Raw genomic sequence first — 25,000 nt, 5'->3', positions numbered from 1 at the left:
TAATAAAACTAATAAAAAGGCATCGACATATTTGTTAGAAAGCTTAATCAACTGAATTACTGCGATTTCCTGTAATTAGCATTAAATAGGAGAAAAGTAGTCACTTTGTGGTTTGGCTTGTTTCTTGTATTTTTTATAAAGTATTCTGTTTAATCAAAAATCCATGTCTAATTTTTATTTCTTGGGTTTCAAAATTTTTTATTCTTTTTACGTTTGAGTTTTAACTTCTGAGAAAATGGTGAGTTGTTCTCTTTTCATGGAAGAGTGCCAACTATTTTGTAAATACGTAAATACAGTATACTGTTCAAAACATAATTGACAAATATCGAGAATGACAAATTCTAGCATTTCCTTTGGCCCATATCTAAAGAGAAATGGTCACAAAGTGAGCTTTACTGACCAAAAGATGTCGATCTCTGAAACTACTAATGTCAAAGAACAAAGTGAGAAGTGGGAGAGAGGCAAGTCTAGCAGTTATCACAGAGATGACAGTGTAGGGAGAGGCACTGTACCGACCTGTTACACACACACAGTGATCTTGGATTACCCTGCCCATCTGACTCACTTATGTATATCAGCCATAAAACCAAAATTTTGTGATGTCATGTCGTTGGGATTTTGTATCCACCCATCAGAGAAGTTCTGAGATTCGCTTCACCATCTGTTTTGTTTCTTTTCATCTATCTGCAAGAGAACTCAAACTGAACTCAAAATAACTAACAGCTATAATAATGTTAGCTATTTTCCTGATAACTTAAAGTACTTGCCAAAAAATTACATGGAATTGTCACCACTGAAAAAGGTCACACAAAGTCAAATCTGAGAAGGGAAACTGAAATTTAAAAAAAAGAAAGAATGACATTTAGATCGAATTGCTTCACCCGTTTGTTTGTTTCTATGCAATACAAAAGGTGCAGAAACTAGGCAATTCTTATTCTTTTTTTCAAATATCTTTCACCTTTCACTATCTAATACACTTTTTGGTAATATTTGTATCCCAATCACTAATATTGTTGGCATCATACTAATAACTTGCATTCAAAAATGTAAGTAGGGAGGGGGTGTTATGTTACCCTACTTGAAAATGGCCATCCGAAAATGTGATTGGCCATCCCAGGTGAGTTAGAAGGTTTCAGCACCAGGAGAACACACCAAATCTGAAGTTGAACACAATATGTGTTGTTGCAATAGAATTCTATAATAGTTAGATTTTTAACTCTCCAAAGTATTTATTTATTTACCTATTTTGAGTTTAAAAAGTTAGCTATTTGATATATCTGAAAGAGTACAAGTACTAATGTACACACTATTAGCCCATTAATATTTTTCCCCAAAAAGGCTTTTAAATTTGAGTTAACAATCTTTTAAATCATTTTCCAAATGTGCCACACTATTTTGAGCATTTGCCCCAGTTTGGCCATCCCATTAAAAAAAAAAATTTTTTAGATGCCCCTTTACACAAAATGGGAAACATGTCTCTTACAAACCATAAACACAAAATATGTAATATATATAATATAATATGTAATTATGGCTTCTAACTTGAAAGTAGCAGTAGTAAACTTGAAATTTGTAACACACACTGGTGTTTGTTACAAAATTGAAAAGCCTTCTCCAGAGCCACAGAACACATAATACCTTGTTTTCACAGGCTGAGTTAGTACCACTTATGACGCATTAACTGAACTTAATACATTCTCTGGCTCTGCTGCGGTTTCTCCATTTACGTTTTACAAATTTCATCCCTTTACCCCCTTGTGAGCCACACTAAACCCCATCACATGAGAGTCATCAGCCAAAGGCAAACTCGTATGTCTGTGTGTGCCTGGTTCTTACATTTAGTGTTTTAAAGTCATTGTGGTGTGTTATGTGGAGAAAAGCTGCGATTGGTCTGGTTTAAGTGTGAAGTTACAACTATATTAGATGTGGGTGTTTCCTTTCAAGTCTGGACTTAACATGTTTAAGTCCAAGAAGCTCAGGCCGAGAAACTCAGGAGGGAATCTTTGCCCATTACTACAGTGGGACCCATGATACAATGTCTTTACATTCTTTCATCTGTGTCTGTAGATAGTGTGTTTAGTGGAGCAGGCAGTAAGTGATGCCCCTCCCCACCAGAGGCCTCACAGTAAGAGTAACCCGACACGCAGAGTTTCACAACAACGATTCAAAGAGAAAGCACTGTGACCCCTACACCTTTCATCTTCCCTTCTCTACGTTTCCTTCCCAGTGTATTCTGGTAATTTATCATGTGTCCACATAGAAATCCCACAGAACATTTCAATGCACTTGTTGAAAGGTAATAATAGCGCTATGATAAGTGTAATCCACCTCTTTGACAGGATAAAAACAGGGAACAAACATTTCTATGAGGTCTAAAAAACATCTTAACATATAATATTGAAAGCCAAATTATCCATAGTCATCTCAATATTTTTCTGGTTTCAGGAAATCCAATGCTATTAAATGAAAGTCTTAACAAAAGCATTTATTCTGTCGTACTTCTGTTCCTTCTGTCACCTCCTTCCGTCTTTCATTTTACATCTTGATTTTAAGAAGTCATTCTGCAGTAACATGCTGACTAACTGACTTTTGGCCTCTCTGCACTTTTTTTTTACCCATCCCCTCTAACTTTGTCCTGCTGCCTACTCCCTTTGACTCTCTCTCTCTCTCTTTGTTTCTACTTTGTCTCACCTTAAAAGAGTCCTGTCCCCTGAGTTTTGGGTTTAGAGTCAATTTTCAGCTTCAGAGAGTGTGAGAAAGAGAAAAAAAAAGCAAAGACAGTGAGATGGGGGAGAAAAGAGAAAGAGATAGTGAGAAATAGATCAGGTGGACCAGAAAAAGTAAAATATAAAAAAAGCTTCAACAAATTGACAAAAGAAACCCTAAAAATAAAAGACTGAGACGACAACTTAATAAAGAAACGTGGTTTTGTAGCAGTAAGTTATGTAAATCAGTGGATCTCAACCCCGGTCCTCAAAGTCAGCTGCTTGATTTTAAACCATCCCTGCTTTACCCAGTGCTGATTACCTGGATCAGATGTGTTCAGTCCATTGTTATCTCCCAGCTTCTGACTGATATGACACATCTGATCCAGGTAATCAGCACTGGGTAAAGCAGGGATTGTTAGAAAATCTTACGGACCAAGGTTAAGAACCCCTGATGTAACGTTCAATGTTCCTTCAAAGGTTTTAATTTGCTAACAACATTATAATGTGTTAATGCAATAAAACAGACATATTTGCTGCTTGTTTTCATTTATCCATCCATGCATCCATTTATTCACCTATCCATTAATTATCTGTAACTGCTTATCCTTTTCAGATTTGCAGGGAGCTGCAGCCTATCCCAGCTGTGATACACCTGGAAAGGCCAATAGTCTATCTCAGGGCCAACACAAAGAGACATACACAGACAAACAACCATTCACACTCACATTTGCAACCTTTGTGAGCATCAGGATGCGTCTCAATATGAATCTGTGCCCAGTCCTCCCTTTCCCTGCTCCACTAATCTCTGCCATGAAGGTAGTCGTCAGTATGAAGCTACAAAACTTATTATTCAAGACATTTTATAAAAAAATCTGATTGATTAGAAAAGTGAGCCCAGAACAACACTCATTAAGAAGTGAATGTCTGTGAACGGCATTTTTACCAAATGTTTTTTTTTTAAGTTATACTGTAGCTTAAAGTTTTGTTTTTTCGGCAGAGAACATAGAAACTTAACAATTTTTCTGGAGGCCTAATTAATGTTTACAACACATAGCAGTAAATTGAAAGTCTGAGCTCAGAAGAACAAAAACACACTAGAGAGCACAATAGCAGTTTTGTAACTTTTTAAAACCAAGTATGGGTTTGGCTCATGATTTTAATCAATTTGTTTTCAGCAAAATAAAGCAAGAATAAAACCAGATGTTGAGGTCATTTCTAGGACTTAATGTGCAAACAACCTTCACTCTTCACAAAGCTTTCACTATTATGCATATTTCCCATATTATACATAGTTCCATACAGCTATGTAGTCTGTATCATACACCTAAGTACACTTTTTGTACAGTTAAAACACAAACATCGACCCATATGCTCCAGATGTTTGTATCAATGATTAGCCTGAGAGCAGCTGTTGTTGACCGCCACAACTTTACCTCTATAACCAGACATAACTCCTCATTAACAAACAGATATGAAGAACCCAAATTACTGTGCACTTACTGTGTACTGTTCAGTCTGTCCCTTTCATAGTAGTTGAGAGTCTGTACTGTAACTATACAACTACTGTACATTATGTTTACGTTAACTGTCATGACTCAAAACGCCTAATACAAGTATTTCTCCAATGCTGATATTACGCATAAAACGACAATCTTAATAATTTAATAACGCACCCAGCCCAATACGCCGTGTTGCATATAAAAAGTATTTACCGGAGTTTACCGGAGCACCCAGATACTAAATGATTACCATACATAACACAAATGATGCATTTGTTAATGTAAAAAAAAAAAAAAGGCCAAAAACAAGTTAATCTACACAACAACCTGTCTTAATGCACAGAGATGTACTGCATATGTTGAAGCACACCCACATTAAAAAAATAATTCAACATTGATTAACTAATGATCAACTGTGTACAAACAGTCTACTAATTACAAACCCTGCGCTGTAGTTGCTGTGTGCATTAATCTTTGCAAAGTCTACAGAGTAAATGGAAAGATTCAGTATGAAACGTGAGTGCATCAGACCTTTGCAAATCCTGGTATTTTGCCAGCACAGAACTGAACCCTAATACGCCATTTTGACCGATGTGAACTAGGACTCGTTCTGAGCTGGTGCAAGTGCTGGTTTAAAGTTGGTTCAACTTCTCAACCCTCTAAGAACTGGTTTGCTTTTCAACAGGATAGAAACCCACCACAGAGCTAGGTCATTATATCACTATATACACAATCTGCATAAGTGTCCACTTTCCCAACATTTATAGCGCCAAGCACAACAACAACAACAATGGCAGCCTACATCATCTCTTTGTGGTGCATTGATACGAATGGTGATGCATCCCTTGGCCAGCAACAGTACATCTTGCTGTACCAGACAGAGACAAAAAAGCCCGCGTGACATGACAGAAAAAGTTAAAGAAAGTGTATCTTTATGCAAATATGCTGTAGCAGAGTTCAGCAACCGCTGGTGAGAGCAAATTGAGAGCGTGGAACAACTAGCAGTCCGCAAACCTAACACCTCCTGCCCCTGAGGTTCACTCTCCTGTTCTGCTTCTCAGAACCATCAGACTCACCTCGTACGCGTATTTCGCCTTTCGCCACCACAATGGAGTGAGTAACATCTGTTCAACATACTCCAACAATGGTGGAAAGACAGAGAGAGTGCGGGAGGGAGAGAACAGACTCCCCAATTATCTCCCTCCTTCTGCAACAACCATACCCTTCCTTTGACTCCACCACACACACACACACACACACACACACACACTTTTTGTTGACCCCATGTCAAAGCCAAAACCAAAAGGCCCTTGGGACTCTGCTTATTGGTGAAACTAAACACTTATACAAGAGGGAGCGAGAGGAAAGGGGAAGGCCGATAGACCCCGGGCATAGGGAGAGAGAGATCACGTTGGAGGGGGGTAACAGAGGGGGAGAACTAAATCTTTGCTCATTAGTCCATGAAATATTCCATTCGCTATATAGAAGCACGGTTGTGGTTTCTTTTCTTCATGTAAAGAAGGTGCAGCTGTTATGTGCCTGTGTGTGTGTGTGTGTGTGAGTGTTTGTAGTGGGTAAGGGCTAAAGAATGCTGCAAACTCTGGTGGGATGGTCATTTACAGCTGCTCCAAATCATCATGCTGTTGAATTCCAACACCACACACAAACACTTTTTCTCTCAGCTATACGATTTACAGCATTGATGTAAAAGTCTTAACCAAAACAAGATTTTACATTAGGTAAATCAATAGGTCTGCACTTTTTTTGACACACAGATGATATTATGCAATGTTAATGCACCAAGTAAAAAATAAATCACCATTATTAGGTATAAATTTTGACCAAAGCACCTGATGCTCTGGTGCTGTTTTCAACCCACCAACAAGGCTCATAATCTGAGATGCCATTTCCAATTACAAGTGTTTACACCTATTTCCTATCCCTATTACGCATACCATGCAGGATTATCATAGCCATGATAATTTATATATATAGTTTATATCAGCGGGTAGACAATCTTAGATCGCAATCAATCTTTAAGTGACCACAAGCAATGTTGTGTGAGCCCCCTTCTATCTGGTCTTTTATTGACACCCTACTTCTGTCTGAAAAAATTCACAATAACTTCAGAGGATTAATAATGTGGATCTGCACTTAATCAGTAAACAAATAGATTCAAACCTCTAATACAAATCATCTGCGAGTGTGTATTTACACATTTGCATTGGCGGTGTTCATCCTGTAATAACAGTCACATTAATGTAAATGTGACATCAGCTTTCTAAAGGCGCCCATCTCTTTCAACAACTTTTACAAACCTGAACTACAGCTTGCAAGTAAAAATATATGAATACGACGAATTATCTGGGATGTTAGCAAAGCTCAATGTAGGAAACATCAACAGCGCCCTGTTTTGTTGATCTCAAAGCACTGATTGATGCTGTTAAAATGTCAAACAGCTGCTCAGATCAGCTGTTGCTAGCTAACAGTAATTTCATGACTCAAATTGGTAAGATGCCAAATGATACATGCTGTTGTTGAGTTTGTGTGTTGTGCAAATCGAAGGGGGCTGACACATCATTGCTGTTTTTAGCCAGACTGTTTTCAAAGTAAAAAAAAAAAAAAAACTTGAAGAGAGTGAGACATCTTCTCCTATAAAGTCATCAGCTGATATCTGCATCATTTGTCAGTATTTCCCAGATAAAATGTTCGGGTCAATAAACCAAAATCACCTTTTCGTTCTGACTGACTTTTTGACAGCTGGAAAATAAGGTGAGCCAACATTGCTAAGTTGCAAAGTGTGTGTGCGGTGCAAATTAAATCAACATTTAATATATGCTACTATAAATGCAACATATATGTTTTTTGTATTTATAATGAGCAACAATGGCCCAAACATGTGTTAGACTCACATCACATAGGGGAACAGACGTTGCATCTTTAAGGAGTGGGAAGCGCCACAGCTCAGATACACAGTGTTACTGGGTAAACAATGTTTGTACAGCAATGCAGGAAACTGTATTAACCAGTTCCAGCACTTTCATATACTTCAACAGAAGTTTTAGGGTCTCGCGTCATGAAGAAATCACACACGACACTGTTGCACGGCGCATGCTCCCGACTCCCATGTCTTACCTGTGTCCTGTCGGAACTGGTGCATGGACTGGAGATCGATGATGTAGGGCGAGAGCCGGCTGTCCACCTGGCCGAGAACCACGCTCCCTCCGCGCGGATCGCTGCTCCGGATGGCCGCCTCTATCTGGTGGGAGACGGCGGCGCTGTAGGGCCGCCACCGGCCGTGTTCGTTCAGCCATTCCCACACCACCACGGCAGAGGCCAAGAGCATGTTGTTACTGCTGGCCCTGCAAAGGAAATTAAAACAGATGTGGCAGTAAACACTTATGTGTTAGCTACAAGTACCGCTAAGCCCCTTAGACATGAGTGAGGGATTAGTTGGCCAGAATGAAGCCCATCTGCTGGAAAGGCCGAGGTTTCCGCTAAACACGAGACTATTACATTTCAACATCAGTTTTAATTGTTCATTTTAATGTGGCCCTTTCTGAGTGCATGACTGTCTGTCTGTCTGTCTGTCTCCCTCGTCGTTAAAACAATTAGAGGCCGAATGTAACATTAGCGCACAGCTAACACAAAGCCAGCTTTAGCATCTTACATGGAAGCGCAGCTGAGCTAACGCCGGGACACAGCGACACATTCTTCCACGAAGGTACGAGCTCCTCGCATGGCCGGGACTGGAAGAAAATCACTGCCCTCGCTCTGTGGCGTTACACCGGAAAACGACGTTAAAATCTCCGACAAATATACCAAGAACAAAGCGGCCAAAAAGTAGTGCGGTTTCAGTCTAAATCGCCCCAGACACGCTGGGAGCTTCCCCGGCGAGGCGTTTCTATCGAGCCACGGCCTTTTCGTTCAGTGGGGCTCCTGCCGCGGTGGATGAAATCTTTTCAGTGTGTGAGGAAAATGCGGGGCGAAAAAACACACATCTGTGTGCTGGTTAGTTCTTGTGGAGCTTGGTGCTTCAGCCTTCGCAGGGTGTAGACAGCACCAGCTCGGCCACTGTGCGTTTTCCTCCCCTAGTTTGGGGCGTAGCAAACCGAAATGTTGAGAAAGTCGCGGCTTCCGACAGCGCAGCCTCAAACCCGAGTCAGATCAGAACTGGTTCAACTGGTTTGGATTCAGGGAACGAAGCACTGGAAGTTTGTACTACAAATATATAAAACAAATACGTGCATGTAGTAATGTTTAAACGTGGAACTATTAGCAGTTAGTATTTTAGTGTGTGCATCAAATTTCACGTTAGTAACTGCAGCGATGTCCTGCTGCAGCATGTAATAAACTCTTAGTTCCTGTGCACCAGTGGATCTATTTCCTCAGTCATGCATTGCGTGTTCACCTGTTGATAGGATCTTCTGAGTCCACTTGTCGAGTCCAAGTTTCTTGGAACAAAATCCAGGACCGTCAGGGAGCTCTTCATGAATTAAATCTACCCTTTCGGCTCCACCATGGCTCTACTCTTCCCCTAACGTAGATGGTCACACAAAGGAAAATAATTCCTATTTTCTAACAGTAATAAATTCCAACACAGAGGATGTAGATTCACTCTATGCAATCTAAGGGTAGGTAAACGATAGGTCCATGACAGGTAGACCCTCCATGTTTATCCCAACATTATCCCTTTGTACCCATCCTTGCTTATTGTGGGAAAACTTGGTTTGAGGCTACAAGTGACTGGGAGGACAGCAGTCCCCTATTCCTGCCCCTCATCACGCCCAGAACCCCCCCTCCTAAGCCACCCTCCCCAATCGGTAATCGAGGGCCGTCAACCAATAGAGAGTTGAGCTCCCAAAACATTTTATGTCAGGGTCTTCTCCTGTTACTTACACTAGAATTTTTTAGTTTTGTTTGTACTAAAGCAACTTTTACTTAACATAGATCGATGGTTATCCACACTGTGACTTTTGTCTGCATTTCCTGCATCCTAATAGAGCCACCGTACACCCAAAGGGGGAGTGATCATGTATCATGTTACATTAAAATTCACTATGGATCTCACCTTAGTCACGTTTTAACCTGAATTCACTTAGGGGAACCTCTCTCATTAAGTAATACTCTGGATAAGGAGCTTGAATGATTTAAGGCGGTCACATGCTGTCCCCTGGTGGTTCAATGGGGGAAATACCGGTGGGGTTGGCTTATTACTCGGTTACAGTAGAAATCATGACAGTTCCCTTGCAGATTTGTATGTTTTTTGGATGAGAACATAAATTACATCTATTCACATCTATCATCTATACATCTATCTATTTTCTTAGGTTAACGATAACAGGTAACGTGGTTTAACGTTACGTCTGTGACTTAACCACAATATCTGTAATAATTTTATTACGCAAGCGTTCGCCTTTCCTTGTCCAAGGTGGCTGTCTTTCAATTTGGATCAACGTGTACCCAACATATAATATGTATTAATATAAGTTTTTAGGTGATCTTACGTCAGCCCTCATCAGCACAGGCTCCATAGCTCAGGGGTTAGAGCACTGGTCTTGTAAACCAGGGGTCGCGAGTTCAAATCTCGCTGGGGCCTTCGATCCCATTTTCTCTTTCTTGAAAAGAAAACATCGCTCACATATATTGATAATATATCACACTAACACCTATTATATTAAACAGACGTTTAAAAATACATATTTGCTGTTGAACAAAGTAAATTCTGGAATATAATAAAATAGAGTTTGTCTAAGTCAGGGACTCGAATTCTAAAAAAGGAACAGGAATGATCCGTATAAAAACAGTTTGGGTTGGGGTCTTGGGCTACACACATTTCCATCTACTTGTCTGTTGTGGTAAATAGACAAAAAAAAAAGACTTTCCAGAGTCTATTTTACTTTCTCTTTTGCTTCAAGCATTTTAAAGTGTAATATGACGTCACTACAGTAAATGTGCTAAAACAGGTATCAGATACTTCTTTGTACTTTACAGTTTCATATTTGATCACTTTGGAAAAAACTCTCACCGTAGAAGAAGCGATGATTGATGAGTCAGTCTTAGTAACTCTTTCTTATTGTACATTATTATTACAACTTTCCATACACAAAGGTAAACATGACTTTTAAACAGACCACTTAGTGATGCTGTCCAACGCCAGTGTCAACTAGTGTTAGTTACTGCTCGTTAGCTAACAGGTTAAGCTTTTTTACCGTTAGCTAAGTTATCTTGTAACGTTAGCGCATTTTCCGTTCCAGTCGTAGCATTAGTCTTCCTTGTTTTCCTGACGATGATCGGGTTATTCACTGCTACAAAATGAATTCGACGTGTTACCCTTCTCGGTGGTTTCTCTCAACTCGGAGCGCGTCCGGACTTGCTTCGACCAAACGAAAAACGGCAACACGTCTTGCAGGTCTAAGTATTTATTATCTGTATAATCGCGGTTGTGCAGAGCCCGGATAGCTCAGTCGGTAGAGCATCAGACTTTTAATCTGAGGGTCCAGGGTTCAAGTCCCTGTTCGGGCGTTCAATCTTTTTCACTCTTGCAGAACAGCGGAGGGATACAGGAACACGGGCATTGGACAGTAAATAAATGTATAGTAAAGGTTTTGAATATAAAAACAGCACAAATAAATAGCCTTAGTAGTAAAATAATTGATTTGATCATTTTACTCTTTGTTGGCTATTGCTCTTTTTTGATCTCCAAATGTATTTTTTATTTTTTATTGAAATTCTGCATTGATGGATAATAGAACTATTTCGTATGAGGCAAAAAAATGGGCAGTCAACGTATCACTTAAAGCTTAAATAGGCCTACAAGTTTTTGCTATGGCTGCTACTGATGATTTACTATTGAGATTAATACTTTTATATATTTACATTTAGATTTACTCATTTAGCAGACGCTTTTATCCGAAGCAACTTACAATTGAGGTACAAGGCAGCAAAAATGTAAGTCGAGGAGAAAAACATCACAGCAAAGTCCTATCAGAAAAGTATTAACATTTCATGACATGCAAGTGCAAGAAAGAACAGAAAGGAAGTTTTCTTTTGTTTTTGTTTTTTCTTATTTAAGTGCATAGGAAGGTGTGTAAGAGAAAGAGTATAATCAACCTATTGAAGGCTTCATTTTACTTATACTAAAGACATCTTGAAAGCTACTGGGATTATTAGTCATTATTGGTGCTTTCAAACACATTAGAACACAGTAAGAAAATGTAAAAAAACAGTAGCCAAACTTGCAATTTTAAGTGGTTTTCTTTACTAAAGTATCCAAAACACTGTTCAATCTGTAGTTTGTACACAAGCATACATGTACTATATACTGTACATTTTATTAATAGTATACATTCACACATTTGGTATTTTACAAATTTGGTATTTTTAAAGTTCGTATAGCAACATGTAGATTAAAGAAAAAAACGAATGCGAAAATAACTCAAAACACATATAAACACAGGACCCACCCATCCACCCACACTCCTCCACCCACACCCAGATGCAAGTACACATATAAATCACTACACTTACTGTCACTCGTGGACAGGTTTTTCCAGAGAACTGGACCAAATTAAAAACCAAAGAAAAACCTTTCAACACTTCTTGGGTTAACTGATTCATTTTTCATGGAACATAATCCATCTTCAATTGAAATGTTTTTAGAGATAAACATTTCACACACACCTGGACCCTTATGTCTACATTAAGTGAGATCTAAGTTCTAAAATGTAGTTTTTGTGCAAATGTCACGAATGGAATAAGGAGTCTCCTACTGAGCATGTATAGAAGACCGAAGAGCAAGTCAGCCATAGAAAAACAAGTGAAGAAGAAACTGCGTATTGTTTCAGTTTCTACCTTTTGCATTATTTATATCAAACACACTTCAAGGATTTCAGCAAAACGTCAGAGTAATGATCTGTCACAGAACAAGCAGAGAACAGTATCAGGACAAAGCAAATCTGATTTCTTTGCCTTGATGGCCAGTGAAGTTTTGCTTTTAGGCCTTGCACATAGGCAAGATGCCACCAAGCTTGCTTAAATCCTATGAACTGCACATGCTTAAAATAATGTTGATGGTCAGTAAAAACAGCCATTACAAAAAATGGTTAACTCAAGGATCACACACATTACCAAGTGGTTTAATGTTATGCATCACATTTGAGATGAGAGAAGAGAAACTTACTTTTGCCTTAATAATAAAAAGTTTCTTCTTCTTTTTCTTTCAGCTGTTCTCTTACAGGGGTTGAAAGAGCAAATCACCTGCCTCCATCTAACCCTATCTTCTGCACCTTTGAAAGGATTAAGTTTATCAAACCTTTTAATGCAGACTTTAACTAAAAAAGAATCTGTCGAATAGTTATCAGCATAGTTGCCGTTACATCCCGCCTAGTTAAAGAAAATGTCTTGTAAATATTAATGAATGACGCAGGTTGAATAGCACAAGTGTTATTAACTGCATTCAATTAACCAGGACAATTTTAGAGGACTCGCTTTTTCCACTAGGTCAAGATAAAATGTCTGCTGCTTTTAAGGTTTTTTACATTGGCTGCTATCTGTGCCCAGCAACAGAGATCTCAGTGTTCCTTTGTGTCTGTGACTTGGTTTTCCAGTGGGTTATCAAAACAGAAAGTGCCATGATCAGGAGCCCAAATCCCACAACCATATAGTACCAGTTGTGAAACAGAAATTGGACAGATGACGAAGATGAAACTAAAAAAAAAAAAACAGAGACATATTTTTAAAGGGCTGTTGCAAACACACCAAGACATCAAAAAAACTAGCTAGACGCAGGACTGTGGAAATACAAACTATACAATTCAGCATTTGCGTATCATTTTTGCACCACTCTGGCTCACACAATTTATAGCTTCTTCTAATCGAGAAGCGACAATTACAGGAGTTTCTCTCATTGATGATGACTGATGGTGAGCCACTGACTCTTTTGTGTGTCATGGCCCTAAAACTAATGCTAAATCTGATTGCAAAAGCTGCATTTTATGATATCACACCGCCATGTATAGTGATAATTACACTAGCACTGTGTGTCATGTTAGCCATGTGGTGCAAGAAAGTCTGCAGTAACATCCCACACCAGTGGGCTGTTTCTCAACAGGTATGCTGAGTCCTGATTTCTTCTCTTTAAGTCTGTATCTCACACTAAATTATTTCAGATATTGAAACTAAATTTTACATAAATCAAAGGTCCCTAATTACTTTTCCACCAATTGCCCTCTCAATTCTTCTTAATATCTAGTGCGTCTAGTGCAAATACAATCTCCTTTAAACTATTGGAACAGTAAGACTAAGTAATTGAAGACATTTGTGAATAAAAGGTAAATGTGAGAGATATTCAGAATATCAAAGATTTGCTGCTTTATACACGTTTAAAACAACATGTAACATAGCATCTTTTATATCAGATGTAGAGGTGATCTTACTCGTTTCTGACGCTCCCGACGCTTCAGCACATACTTCACTCCGTTGTTAGACAAACACTGAACATTTACTGTACTTGCTTCTCAACTTCAGATCAGTTGTACATACAACTTTAAGCACAGTAATCTCACAAGCACGTTCACTAGCTGTTTCATCAAACAAGATTCTCAAAGTATGTCCGGACTCACAGAACTCACAGGACTTGTAGAACTCGTTAAGAAACCGTGTGCTTAGCTGAACTGCATCTCTCTTTAACAAACCCTTTTGTTTGCATTGTATTGTTTCCTTGACCACTGGTCAACAAACTTAAACGGAAACTACAAAGGCAACCACCTCCACCGTGCTTCACAGCTTGTATGGTTTAAATGATAAATAAACTATTTTCTTCTCGTTTTATGGATCATCTCTACTTTAAAAATGTTTTTGTACTTTTTTTTTTACTAATTCCAGCTTGACTTTTGGAATCACACAACTGACGAAGGGTTTACATCTTGCGGCACGGCCTCTGTATTACTAATCAGGACGTTTTCTTCAAATGGTAGATTGTGATACCATCACCGCTGCTCAGTGGAGGTTTTGTTGATGATTTAACTCAGTGTAAATTAAGACTTTTCTTCACAGTACTCACATTGCTTCTGATATCAGCTGTTGTTTTCTCTTGCTAATCTGTGAGTGTGTAGTTATTTAAACTACATTTTATTTAAACAATCAATATCACAGGACACACCTAGGTAAGAAGAAATACCCAACACTCACATTTTGCTCTCACAAAATCTGCAATCTTATATGTTGTTTAATGTACTGAAATGCAAATAGCATCAAATAAATCCTTAAATTCTAAACTTTTATCTCATATCAAGCTTTTAATTCTGAACCCATATGTCTTCATGCATCTACCCATTAAGTGCTTATCCTATTTTTGGTCACAGGGGGGCTGGAGCCTATCCCAACTATCATACAGCAAAGGGTGGGGAACACCCTGGACAGGTCACCAGTCTATCTCAGCCGCAACACAGACAGACAATCAGTCACAATCAAATTTACACCTACGGGCAATTTTAGAGTCACCAATTAACCAAACATCCATGTTTTTGACTGTGGGAGGACACCGGAGTCCATATGTCTTCAGTATACAGCAAAAACGAAAAACTGGCCCTTGTCTCGCCACTACTTTCTGGGGGTAGTGCACATTCTCACCTTGAAGCACGGTTCCTCTCCCAACTGTTAATTGTGTGTTGACAATGGCAATGCAGTAGTACAGTCCCAGGTCTCTTGGTTCAACGCCGTTAATTATCAGCGCCAGAGATCGATTCACCAACCCCACTGAGAAACGAGGGCTAAGCTGAAATTCTAAACAACAACAAAAAACATTCTATTAAATACATATCAAATAATATCTACATGTGCATAATATACAGTATATTAACAACCAAGGGATGCCTGATCACTTCCAAGTCAGTAGAGGGACAAATGAAACACTTCTACCTGGATGGGACAACGCCTCTCACCTGCAATCACTGTATAGCAAGGTTATGCTTTAGTTTGCCTTCTTGATTCCAGTTATGCATTTTGTGCATTCAAATAAGTGAGATTTGTTTATTGTTTATATCTACTCCAACCTCCCAGTTTACAGTCAAAAATTATGTATGTATAACAGTGTTCTGTCATGTCCTACCTTGGACTGGTTGTCCCTCTCTTAGACTGGCACAGAGGACTATTGTAGGGGTGAGATCTTGATTGTGCTTCACCCATGTTGTATGATAAAGGTACGATGTGTTACAGCCCAGAGTAACTGTTGAACCAAACTGGACATATTGAACTTCAGCAGCAGGCGCGAATGGCATCCACAATCCAGTTATGGAAATAAATCCTGCAGTCAATCACATGGACATCAACTTTGCAGATGTATGCTGAACTATATATTTAAGATTAGATTTAAGATCTTAAATACTTTTGAGGCACATTTAAAAAACATAGTTTACTACATGGACAGGAATCATAACTAATTTGCAATGCTAACAAATTAAACAAAGTTTCAGGCTTGGGTCCCAAATATATTTGAAATTCCATTTCTATAAGTGCTTACCTATTTTGACAAAATATTGCTGGTGTCAAAAAGTGAGCCTCATGTTACAACCTCATGTTACTGAATAATCTAAAAAGTGTTATGAAGACTTTTGGCAGATATAGTCTGTTACTTGTGTTTTGCTGTGTTGTTAGTTTTTGTCGCAGTTTGTCAGCAAGCCAAACTTTATCTATTGTGAATATTTCCAATTGACACATTTTGTTCTATTCCATTTTGAGTTTCACTCATTTTACACTGCCAATGATGCTCTTGTTAACTTTAGCAATAATTCATATTAGTGGCTGACTCCAAGACTTTTAGTCTAGTCTTCCTGGATCGATGCAGATGACACAGCAGGCCATTGTCCACTCTACTTAGCCTCACGGAAAGTTTTGGCCTTCAAGGTTTTCACATCCACAGCCCTCCATCCTTCTCTTTTCACTCATAGATCAGTGAGGCACTGTAATCAGTCTACAGCTGTGCAGCCCCATGTGCAACAAGCTGCATGCATTGTTTATTCATGCCTGTTGCTTTATTGTTGTGGTTGAAATTATGATTGAAAAGCAAAATAAAACTGAATCACTGCTGCCACCATAGCCGGTATAACAAGGCACCTTATGATCATGTCATTGTTACTTTCCCTTGACATCTCATGTCCTTCTACCAACCTGGTGAAAATTTCTCACATTATATATTAATCAAGCTTACTTCCAGTTATTCCAAAAATAATGGTATAGAATAGGCTGCATCATTTACTTACCAACAAGAAATATCTTAATCCATCCAGACTTCATTTTCTTGTTTGTATAATTTTTGTGCCTTGACAGTTGTGACGTTATGGCCGAACAGACCACAGAGACTTCCTTTTTAACAGGTACAGCCTCTGTTTCCACTGAATACCCTTTTCTATATTTTGACCCATTCCTTTTAACTGCAAGCACTTTCAGTTTGGCTATGAGACAAATTTTCCATTTTAGTTTACAGCTTTCCATTTGTTTTGCGGATTCTAGGGAGTAGCTGAAAACATTTTTGTATTGCTGCTGCTGAAAATGTTTATTTCTGTTATTTGACCTTATATTTGAATATTTATTTAATTTATTGCTTTTACTGTTAAATTTTAGTAACATTTGCTTATCCTTCATATTCAGTTTTCCTCTGCATTTCCCTACCTTTTATACAGTATTTATCTTATGTTCTAGTTTTTTGTCACTCTTAAAGCACTCGAAACTATGCCAACATCTACACTGTGTATATTAAAGAATGTTTGATCAGTTTTCAATTTTAATGCTGAATGTTTGTCAGTGAATCTATGGTGAAGTGACTTCAAGTGACGTAAAAACCACAGGTAGTCATCATTTCTTATTTACAGTAATCAGAGAATGAAGTCCACGTTTAAGTTCTGGGTTAAACCCAAAATTGAGGAAAACATATGAGCATATTCGAAGAAAGTCAAAAATCAAAGATCTGTTTTAAACAGAAAGGTCTCAATACAGCGTACATGACAAAAGCATGATGCACTACGATACTGTTATAAAGGCTCCATAATGTGCACTGATTTTCTCTATTGTTGGTCAGTAAGTATAAACACATTTTGACATCATGGCACACACATGTTAAAACAAACCATATGGTTTCACAGACAATATCTAGTTAACAGCAGTATTTTAAAACCATATGTGACTTGATTAGGGTGCGATTAAAGAAATGTGCTGATACAGTACAATACCGTTAAATTGTGATCACTTTTGCTTTTGTTTAAAAGATCTGTGTTAGTAACAGAGAGGAAGAGGGGAACAGAAGGGAACAACAGCAGCTACAGATGGAGCTGATTTTATTTACTTTAGCCTGACAGCCGGTTAATACATAAAACATGTTAATTTCTTAGTTATTTATGCTTATAATGAGCATCTACAGCTGCAAAATGTAAGTAGTATGTAAAACTGCAGTACAATACTTCCTGAGATGTAGTAGATAAAACGCAAAAGGAAGATGAACTGGAAAACTCCAGTAAAGTAAAATGACCTCAAATGACCTGTACAATTCTTGAGTACACTATTTAGTTACTTACCACCTTAGTTTATAGCCTCCTCCTGGTTTAGTTATGGTTTAGGGTTTAGATATAAATCCTTCAGCACTGTGGTAAGAAATGATGTTTTCAGCAGGAGTAAATGGTCAGAAAGTCAGAAAGTATTAACCTAATGGGTGAGAACACGTTCTCCTTCATGCAAACTAAAATAAAGTCCCGATAAAAACCAGCACTCTTTCGTGTGGCATGTCGACAAAAAGGATGTTACAGAGATATTGATTTTTCTTACTAATTAGCCTCCAGCCTCTACCGCTGCTATTGCTATAACTAGCAATGACATAATTAATGAGTAATCATAATTACATTTTTGTTAGTGTTACAGCAGCCGTTACCCTACAACTTTTGGTTTACGACGCCTTTAAATAATGACGTAAGAGGTTAAAGGTACACGACAGCAACCCGGTGTTTTCATGCTGGATAGTAAGACATGAGTGGGACATAAACAGCGCGGTTTCTGGTGTTTTTTTTTAAAAAAGCTACATCGTATTTCTACACTATCGGACTGCGGACTTACATAAGGAACCACCCGATGAAGGAGCGTCAGCAGGTGAAACGCTAGCTAGCATTAGCATGTTTGTTAGCTCGCTACCTGTCAAACAAGCTGTCAACATGATGATAGTTGACGCTTATTAGTGTCCGTCAGTTTTAACAAGTGCAAAGGTTTCCGGGAAGAGGTAGCACGTAAATGAGCCGACATAACGTTACTAACTGTAATTCCACTCGGGGACAGAAAAACATTCGCTGTCATGTTCGCTCGCATGCTGTTCGGTTTGTCACAGCTAGCATGCTAACGCGACGGCTAGCTCTGAAAGCATTCGATACTGAGAATCGGTACCAGCCCAGTATCAGCTAGAAGACCTCAGAGACTGTGCCTCTGTCTGGTTGTCTTAACTTCACAGATTTTAACCCTAATTGACATGTCCGGGTGAGACAACTTGTCGGTTGAGGCTATAGGCTAACGTTAGGTTTTAGGTAAACGAGGCCAAACTATTTGAGTTTGACTCACCCACAGTACCAGCTGGTTTTTTGTGTTGATGACTAAACACTTTTATGAGTCAGATACAGTTGAACGTCAACTGCAAGAAGTCAATAGGTCAATCTGGAGGACTCCCATTAAAACTGGCAATAATTAAACAAACATAACAGGTTCCTTTATTTTTCCACCTCCTTAATTTATTCATGCAGAAAATGATAATGGCAAAGTGTTATCGTATAGAGTATTTAGTCTGCATTTACCATCCATATTTGTAGAGTGAGCGCAGACATGTGACTGTAGTGATTTCTGAATTTCACTGCTCTGCTTAAAAAAATAAGAATAATTCTTGATTTTTAACAGTTAGGAATTTCTGCTTTCTTTAATGAGAATTGATGAGCCTCCGTTTAAATGAAACACAGCTGACTGCTTTACTCTGTGGCCCTCTATTTCAGGATGGCAGGAGTATTCGACATAGACTTGGAGACTGAGGATGTCAGCGATACAGAGGTCTGTATCCCATAACAAGCTGAAACCAATTACAAAGTTCCTATAATTTCTGTTTCTGTTTTGGTGGCAAAATATTGCATCCCATCATATGCGTTTTGAATGTGAGTCCACATCCCCTTAAACTGATATGACATAAGGGGATGTAAACTAACATAAGAATAATGCACATTCAGCCTGTACAAATGTTCCTTTATTATCAAAACTACAGTAACAAAAATTGTGAAGGAGTCAATTAAAAAAGTCAACTAAAAGTTGTCTCTGCCAAATTTTTTTTTCTTCCTCTTAATAAATTACTTAAAACTTTGCTTTAATTAACATCTGATGAAGGAAAATGTGTTCTAGCTAAATGTGCAATAAATATACTATGTTAAGGGGAAAAAAAACTCTCTTTGACTCTTTTTGACTTTTCAAAATGAGGGGAATGTACGTAAGAAACAACCCAATTTCTCAAAATGTTGAATGTTTGAAATGTAAATATAAAATAAATGCAATGAAGACTTTTACAGACAAGATATTACATGATAAAGTGACACTTTCTAAAAATGTTATTCTCATTGTGAATTTGATTATATTTCATAAAATGTTACCACTGTTTTGCCTTACTTCTTCTTTTAAATGCCTTTTCTAATATTGAACCTGGCTCTTTTAGTTCTTGTTTGAGTAGTACATGTAAGTGAATGCCATTTAACTTCCCTTTGACTTGAGTAAGTAGAGAGGTATTTTACTCTCAACTTACTCTGGAGTGCAGTCAGACCAGTTTAACATCCTAGAGTATAGTATGGAGCGAGGCTGTTTTGATTCATGCCAATCTAGTTTGGTATTGTGCTGCGGAAAAATACGTGATCTAGATGGCAGCCTATGTTTGTACTAAACTTGTATACTGGGTATTTTCCCGTACTAATGGAGCCTTCACAGATGAGCAAGTAACCCATGTTGTTTGAACTAATACAACCCAATACCATCACAGGTCCTGACTTCTGAATTGTACACTGGTAACACGTCAGATGGTTCCCTTCCTCTTAACCTTGGAGGACACAGCACCTATTATTTCCAAAAAGAGTTTCACATTTTGGTTCATCAGCGCAAGGGACAGTTTTCTACTTCACCTTAGCCCATTTTAAATGAGCCTAGGTTTAGAGATGGTGTCTTCATTTCTGGGTATTATTTAAATATGGTTGTTTCTTTGCATGACAACATTTTTTACTTGCATTTGTGAATGTAAGCTGTGTTCACTGGCAATGGTTTTTAAAGGTGTTCCAGAGATGACGTCAAATAGGTGACACCATTTAACCCAATTTGACGTGTTGTCAAAAATAAGTTTGGAACGATTTGCAAGTTATTACCATCTGTTTTTATTTACCTTTTACACACAAATTCTGGAAACGGTTGTAAGATTTCATTTGAATAGGATTGTACTTTTTTTATAATGAAATTGATGATGATAAAGGAAGGATTACTGTTTTTGTTTTTTCAAAAATCTGGTTAAAATGTTCCGTATTGTACATTTATAACTATTAATGAAGGTCTTTGCCTTGTTGTCTTATTTATAGGAAGATGTGTGTGACTTCACTGTGACAGAGCCAGAGAAGTAAGATTAATTAATGATAAAATCTTATTTTAAAAAAACATGCTGATTTTTAATTCTCATATACAAATTTATTACAAATTTCTTTGAATCTTTCATTCTCATCCTAGTGTTCAGACAGAGGAGGTAGAGTTGACCAGTGAAAGTGTCAACAGAGGCAATGAGAGAGTTGGACCTGACTGCTTTGAGCTTCTTACTGTGCTGGGGAAAGGAGCCTATGGCAAGGTGAATATACATGCTGGTAATACACATGTAAAGCTTTTGTGTTTCTGTCCACAGGCTTCTTTTTATTTATTATAACCCAAAAACAATACGCTGAACTTTTTTTGTAAATAAGCTTAAAGTATTAGTATTGATGTTAAATGTCAGTTGAAAAGAGGGAAATTAATTTTTCAGTGAACTGTTGCTGCAGATTTATTTTTTTTAGTCGGTATTGAAAGGTCGCTAGGCAACAACTTCTAAAAAATATCGTAAACGTAATATTTTGCCATAATTATAACTTTCTGAGAAGCATTTTAAAACCCAGAGATATAATCAATTCATGGTGATATAAAACAATCACAACTTGAGATAAATCAATATAAGGATTAATTAAGTATTTTTTGAAATGCCTCAAACAGATGCACAGGATCAGTATCTGCACTCATATATGCGTGACGCAAAACACTGTTTGGTTGTACAGTTCAATTTACTGGTCACAATAACAAACGCTGCAAGTGGCAGGTCATTAAACCCCTAAGTAACTTGTTAAAAGCAAGTGCCTGTACATAGCTAAACATCGCAAAAAAAGATGCTGCACTACTTCAACACATTAATTATTATTAATCCAGCACTAAATAAATATCCCTTTTGCTAGAGACCTAACGTTTTACAACTCACCACTGTCTTATTCTGTGCGATGTTATTTAGAATAACAATATCTTTTTTAAGGTTTTCCAGGTGAGGAAGGTTCAAGGTGCCCAGACTGGGAAAATATTTGCCATGAAGGTCCTGAAAAAGGTTTGTTGACTCTCTGGCATTTTTTTTCTTTCATCTTGCTCCTCTTTTTACACTGCTTTGCCTTCTTAACACTGTACTCTATTTGTTTCTGTTGCGCATTTTACTTTAGGCTAAGATAGTGCGTAATGCTAAAGACACAGCCCACACACGTGCGGAGCGGGAGATCCTAGAGACAGTGAGGCACCCATTTATTGTGGATCTGCTCTACGCCTTTCAGACTGGGGGAAAACTCTACCTCATACTGGAGTGTCTAAGTGGTAAGAGAGAGATTTCGATGGATAGGCTGAATATACAGTAAACATACAATAATAGTGACTTTATTGCATGTGTACACACCATCACTTGTTGCATTTACAGTCAGAAGGTTTTGTGAAGGGGTAGTTGGGATGAGCTAGAGGGATAAACCGGACAAGAGAGAAACTCTGTAATGCAATCAACACATCTGTACCGTCTGGACTGTTGTTTATCTCCAGGAGGGGAACTCTTCATGCAGCTGGAGAAGGAAGGTATCTTCATGGAGGACACTGCTTGGTGAGGATGCTGTCTCCTCAGCCTCAATTTTGCTCATAAGCTGTAATTTTAAGTTTGTACAGATTTAGCATAGTAATAATAATTATTTATTGGAAACTATTTCTGATTCCTATTCCTGCTTGATTTAAATCATGGACTGTGTGTGTGTGTGTGTGTGTGTAGTTTCTATTTAGGAGAGATCACATTGGCCCTCGGTCACCTCCACTCTAATGGGATTATTTACAGAGACCTTAAACCTGAAAACATCATGCTTAATCACCAAGGTAATAGCCTGAGCCTTTGTCTAAGAAACAATGTGAGTAAAGGTGGTCAAAACGCAGACTAAATAGAAATACACCTGAATGATGCAGCTGAAACCTTTTGACTATTTAAGTTTACTTTGGAAGCAGTTCTCAGATCCACAAAATCCTGTGAGTAATTCTTTGCCAGGTCTTCACATCATACTTTTTAAAATGATGTAATTTGGATGTTGTTGGAACTTTTGCGATTTGTGCTATTAATTCTCCTAATATCGGTGCAAAATCGTAATTTTATTTCAATTTACTAGTTAGTTTATTGGTAATATTTCATATTCTTTTAATTTAGTGTGTGTGTTTGATGTTGAGAAAAAAACTTGTGTACTATTTAGTAAAGCAGCACAGCTATACAGTGGTAACAGTTTAATATGTAGCCTACTTAAGGAAAATATTCAGACACCTTCTTTCAATTCTGGCAGAGTTTGGTCTTTCAGGCGGGAGAGGTTTAAACACTGTCTGTGTGTTTGTCTTAACACCTTTCAGTTCTGTTTTATCCTGAAATAAAGCAGACTCGGTGCAGCTCTACTAAAAAATACGATTTTAAACAATTAAATAGAAAAATAGTTGGAGGAATATGATTAATGCTGATATTGTTGCAATCGACACACAAAAATACATGAAGGTTTAAAAAAACATTTATTTTTCACTTCCTTGATCAAGCAACTGCATTATGTATTCAATTTGCCCAAACAAACAGTTTACTTGGCCAACATTCATGTCGAGCGCTACCCTAACTTTATAGCTGAATTTAGTTTTTAATAGTTGAATGACTAAAATAACATTTGATGTAGTCATTAACGTTCTAATGAAACTTGTTTGGAATTGTTCTTTTTCTGTGTCTAATTTTGTGATCAAATCTTTCATAGAAATTCAGTACCACTTAGTTTGACCCAAAAAAAAAAAACGGATAAGTGTCTCGATGTGTGCGAGCATTGTGTGGTTCGTTTGTGGTGTTTTCCGTTCCCTGTTTTGTGTCATGGTTAGCACATAAGTTGTGAAAGTGTGATTTCCTCTTACTCCTAAAAGAAAACTAGCTTTAAACATTAACTATAGATTTTTTTTTTTTCTTTTTAAAGGACACATCAAGCTAACTGACTTTGGTCTCTGTAAGGAATCAATTCATGATGGGACGGTCACACACACCTTCTGTGGCACAATAGAATACATGTGGGTAAACACACACACTGCCAAAGCATTTCCCTCTAGCTTTATAGCATTTCCCTCCACTGTTCTACAGGAACAAAAATGTATCACACTTCTCTTGGTACTATGAATTATTTCTATAACTATACTATAAATACATTCCACACATGCTAATATTGTTTGTTTTTTACCCTGATGAATTTCTAACTTTCCGTGTTGTTATTTCTATGTTCTTTCCTCTGTTTCAGGGCTCCAGAGATCCTGGCCAGGTCAGGGCACAACAGAGCAGTAGACTGGTGGAGCCTGGGGGCTTTAATGTACGATATGATGACTGGATCAGTAAGTAACTTTGTCAGAGAAGAGCTATAAATGATAGGGAGACTTTGTCAGTAGATAGTGATAAACTGTGTTATTTTAATTTCTTTTTTTTTGTTTGTTTTTTTTTTTATGTGAGGGAGAAAACAAGTCCAGACCTTCTTGAATACCATGCTGAACCACTTTTAAGCAGATTCATTGCGCAAGCAGAGTTGGGTGTAACTTGAATGAATTTTGTAGAACAGTTCAACAATTTGCTGAATAACTGCACATCATACCATAATGAAAATGCATGGCATTGTTTAAATGAGTATGCATTACACCATGGGCATCAATGATACCAAAGTGAAAGTCCATCTTCTTTTATAGAAACTGGGTTTTGAATCCCAGTTGGTCCACTTACACAACTTGAGTCATTATAAAACTCCCTGTATTAGAAAATGTCTGGTTCCAATTCTAAGTGTTTCTAATTCACTAACCACTTTGGTTAACACCATGGCCATTTTATCCACTGCTTTCCCTCCCTCCTGGTCAGGTATTACTAAATTTTTAATAAACGTACAATACATCAACAAGTACAAATTCCCTGAATTGACTGTTTAGATTGAGCAGATGTTCTTTCCTATGAATTTCCAGAACAACATAATGGTAGAATATGAAGACTAAACACAGATTTGATTGGGCAATGCATTATGTTGCCAGATGTTGCATGGTGTTGCCCTTTTTATTTTTTTTTAAAATAAGCCTTGTGCATGGCACATGTTGACAGAAAGAAAAGAAATACAAGCGTTTATTTCTTGTAGTACTGTGTACAACAGGACATTTACAACAAGAAAATTATAACTATAGATTTAA

At 37.8% G+C, this 25,000-nt stretch overlaps 2 protein-coding genes, 1 long non-coding RNA gene and 2 other non-coding genes across 7 annotated transcripts in view; 3 read left to right on the top strand and 2 right to left on the bottom strand.

Annotated features, from left to right (window-relative positions):
* Positions 1-10,558, bottom strand: part of LOC137124035 (E3 ubiquitin-protein ligase DTX4-like) — a 31,234-nt gene extending 20,676 nt beyond the window's left edge. Inside the window, exons 1-2 of one of the 3 annotated variants that reach the window (XM_067498636.1) lie at positions 10,420-10,558; positions 7,343-7,569 (exon numbers count right to left, since the gene is read on the bottom strand). In XM_067498636.1, coding sequence (XP_067354737.1) covers positions 7,343-7,553 — 211 coding nt within the window. In that variant the 5' untranslated portion in view covers positions 7,554-7,569; positions 10,420-10,558. Of the gene's footprint in view, positions 1-7,342; positions 7,570-7,877; positions 8,387-8,618; positions 8,940-10,419 lie in introns of those variants that run through there. The other 2 variants (XM_067498635.1, XM_067498634.1) reach the window with 2 other exon arrangements.
* trnat-ugu (transfer RNA threonine (anticodon UGU)) lies at positions 9,734-9,806 on the top strand. The gene has a single exon. It is a non-coding gene; the product is annotated as a tRNA-Thr (tRNA).
* A 101-nt stretch (positions 10,559-10,659) lies between the features above and the next one.
* Positions 10,660-10,732, top strand: trnak-uuu (transfer RNA lysine (anticodon UUU)). The gene has a single exon. It is a non-coding gene; the product is annotated as a tRNA-Lys (tRNA).
* A 597-nt stretch (positions 10,733-11,329) lies between these two features.
* Positions 11,330-18,115, bottom strand: LOC137124034 (uncharacterized). Its single transcript, XR_010913900.1, has 4 exons — positions 17,776-18,115; positions 15,318-15,512; positions 14,840-14,992; positions 11,330-12,916 (listed from the first exon to the last, which is right to left on the bottom strand). It is a non-coding gene; the product is annotated as an uncharacterized lncRNA (long non-coding RNA).
* A 65-nt stretch (positions 18,116-18,180) lies between these two features.
* LOC137124033 (ribosomal protein S6 kinase beta-2-like) overlaps positions 18,181-25,000 on the top strand; it is a 15,471-nt gene continuing 8,651 nt past the window's right edge. The window contains exons 1-10 of the mRNA XM_067498633.1: positions 18,181-18,340; positions 19,222-19,276; positions 20,827-20,864; positions 20,972-21,086; positions 21,792-21,860; positions 21,970-22,117; positions 22,334-22,391; positions 22,554-22,654; positions 23,764-23,854; positions 24,079-24,169. Coding sequence (XP_067354734.1) covers positions 19,223-19,276; positions 20,827-20,864; positions 20,972-21,086; positions 21,792-21,860; positions 21,970-22,117; positions 22,334-22,391; positions 22,554-22,654; positions 23,764-23,854; positions 24,079-24,169 — 765 coding nt within the window. The 5' untranslated portion in view covers positions 18,181-18,340; position 19,222. The remainder of the gene's footprint in view (positions 18,341-19,221; positions 19,277-20,826; positions 20,865-20,971; positions 21,087-21,791; positions 21,861-21,969; positions 22,118-22,333; positions 22,392-22,553; positions 22,655-23,763; positions 23,855-24,078; positions 24,170-25,000) is intronic.

The sequence above is a fragment of the Channa argus genome, chromosome 3, assembly GCF_033026475.1.
Source record: "Channa argus isolate prfri chromosome 3, Channa argus male v1.0, whole genome shotgun sequence".
Taxonomy (NCBI): Eukaryota; Metazoa; Chordata; class Actinopteri; order Anabantiformes; family Channidae; genus Channa; species Channa argus.
Note: the sequence above shows the minus strand (reverse complement) of the source record. Positions and strands in the feature narration are given on the sequence as shown.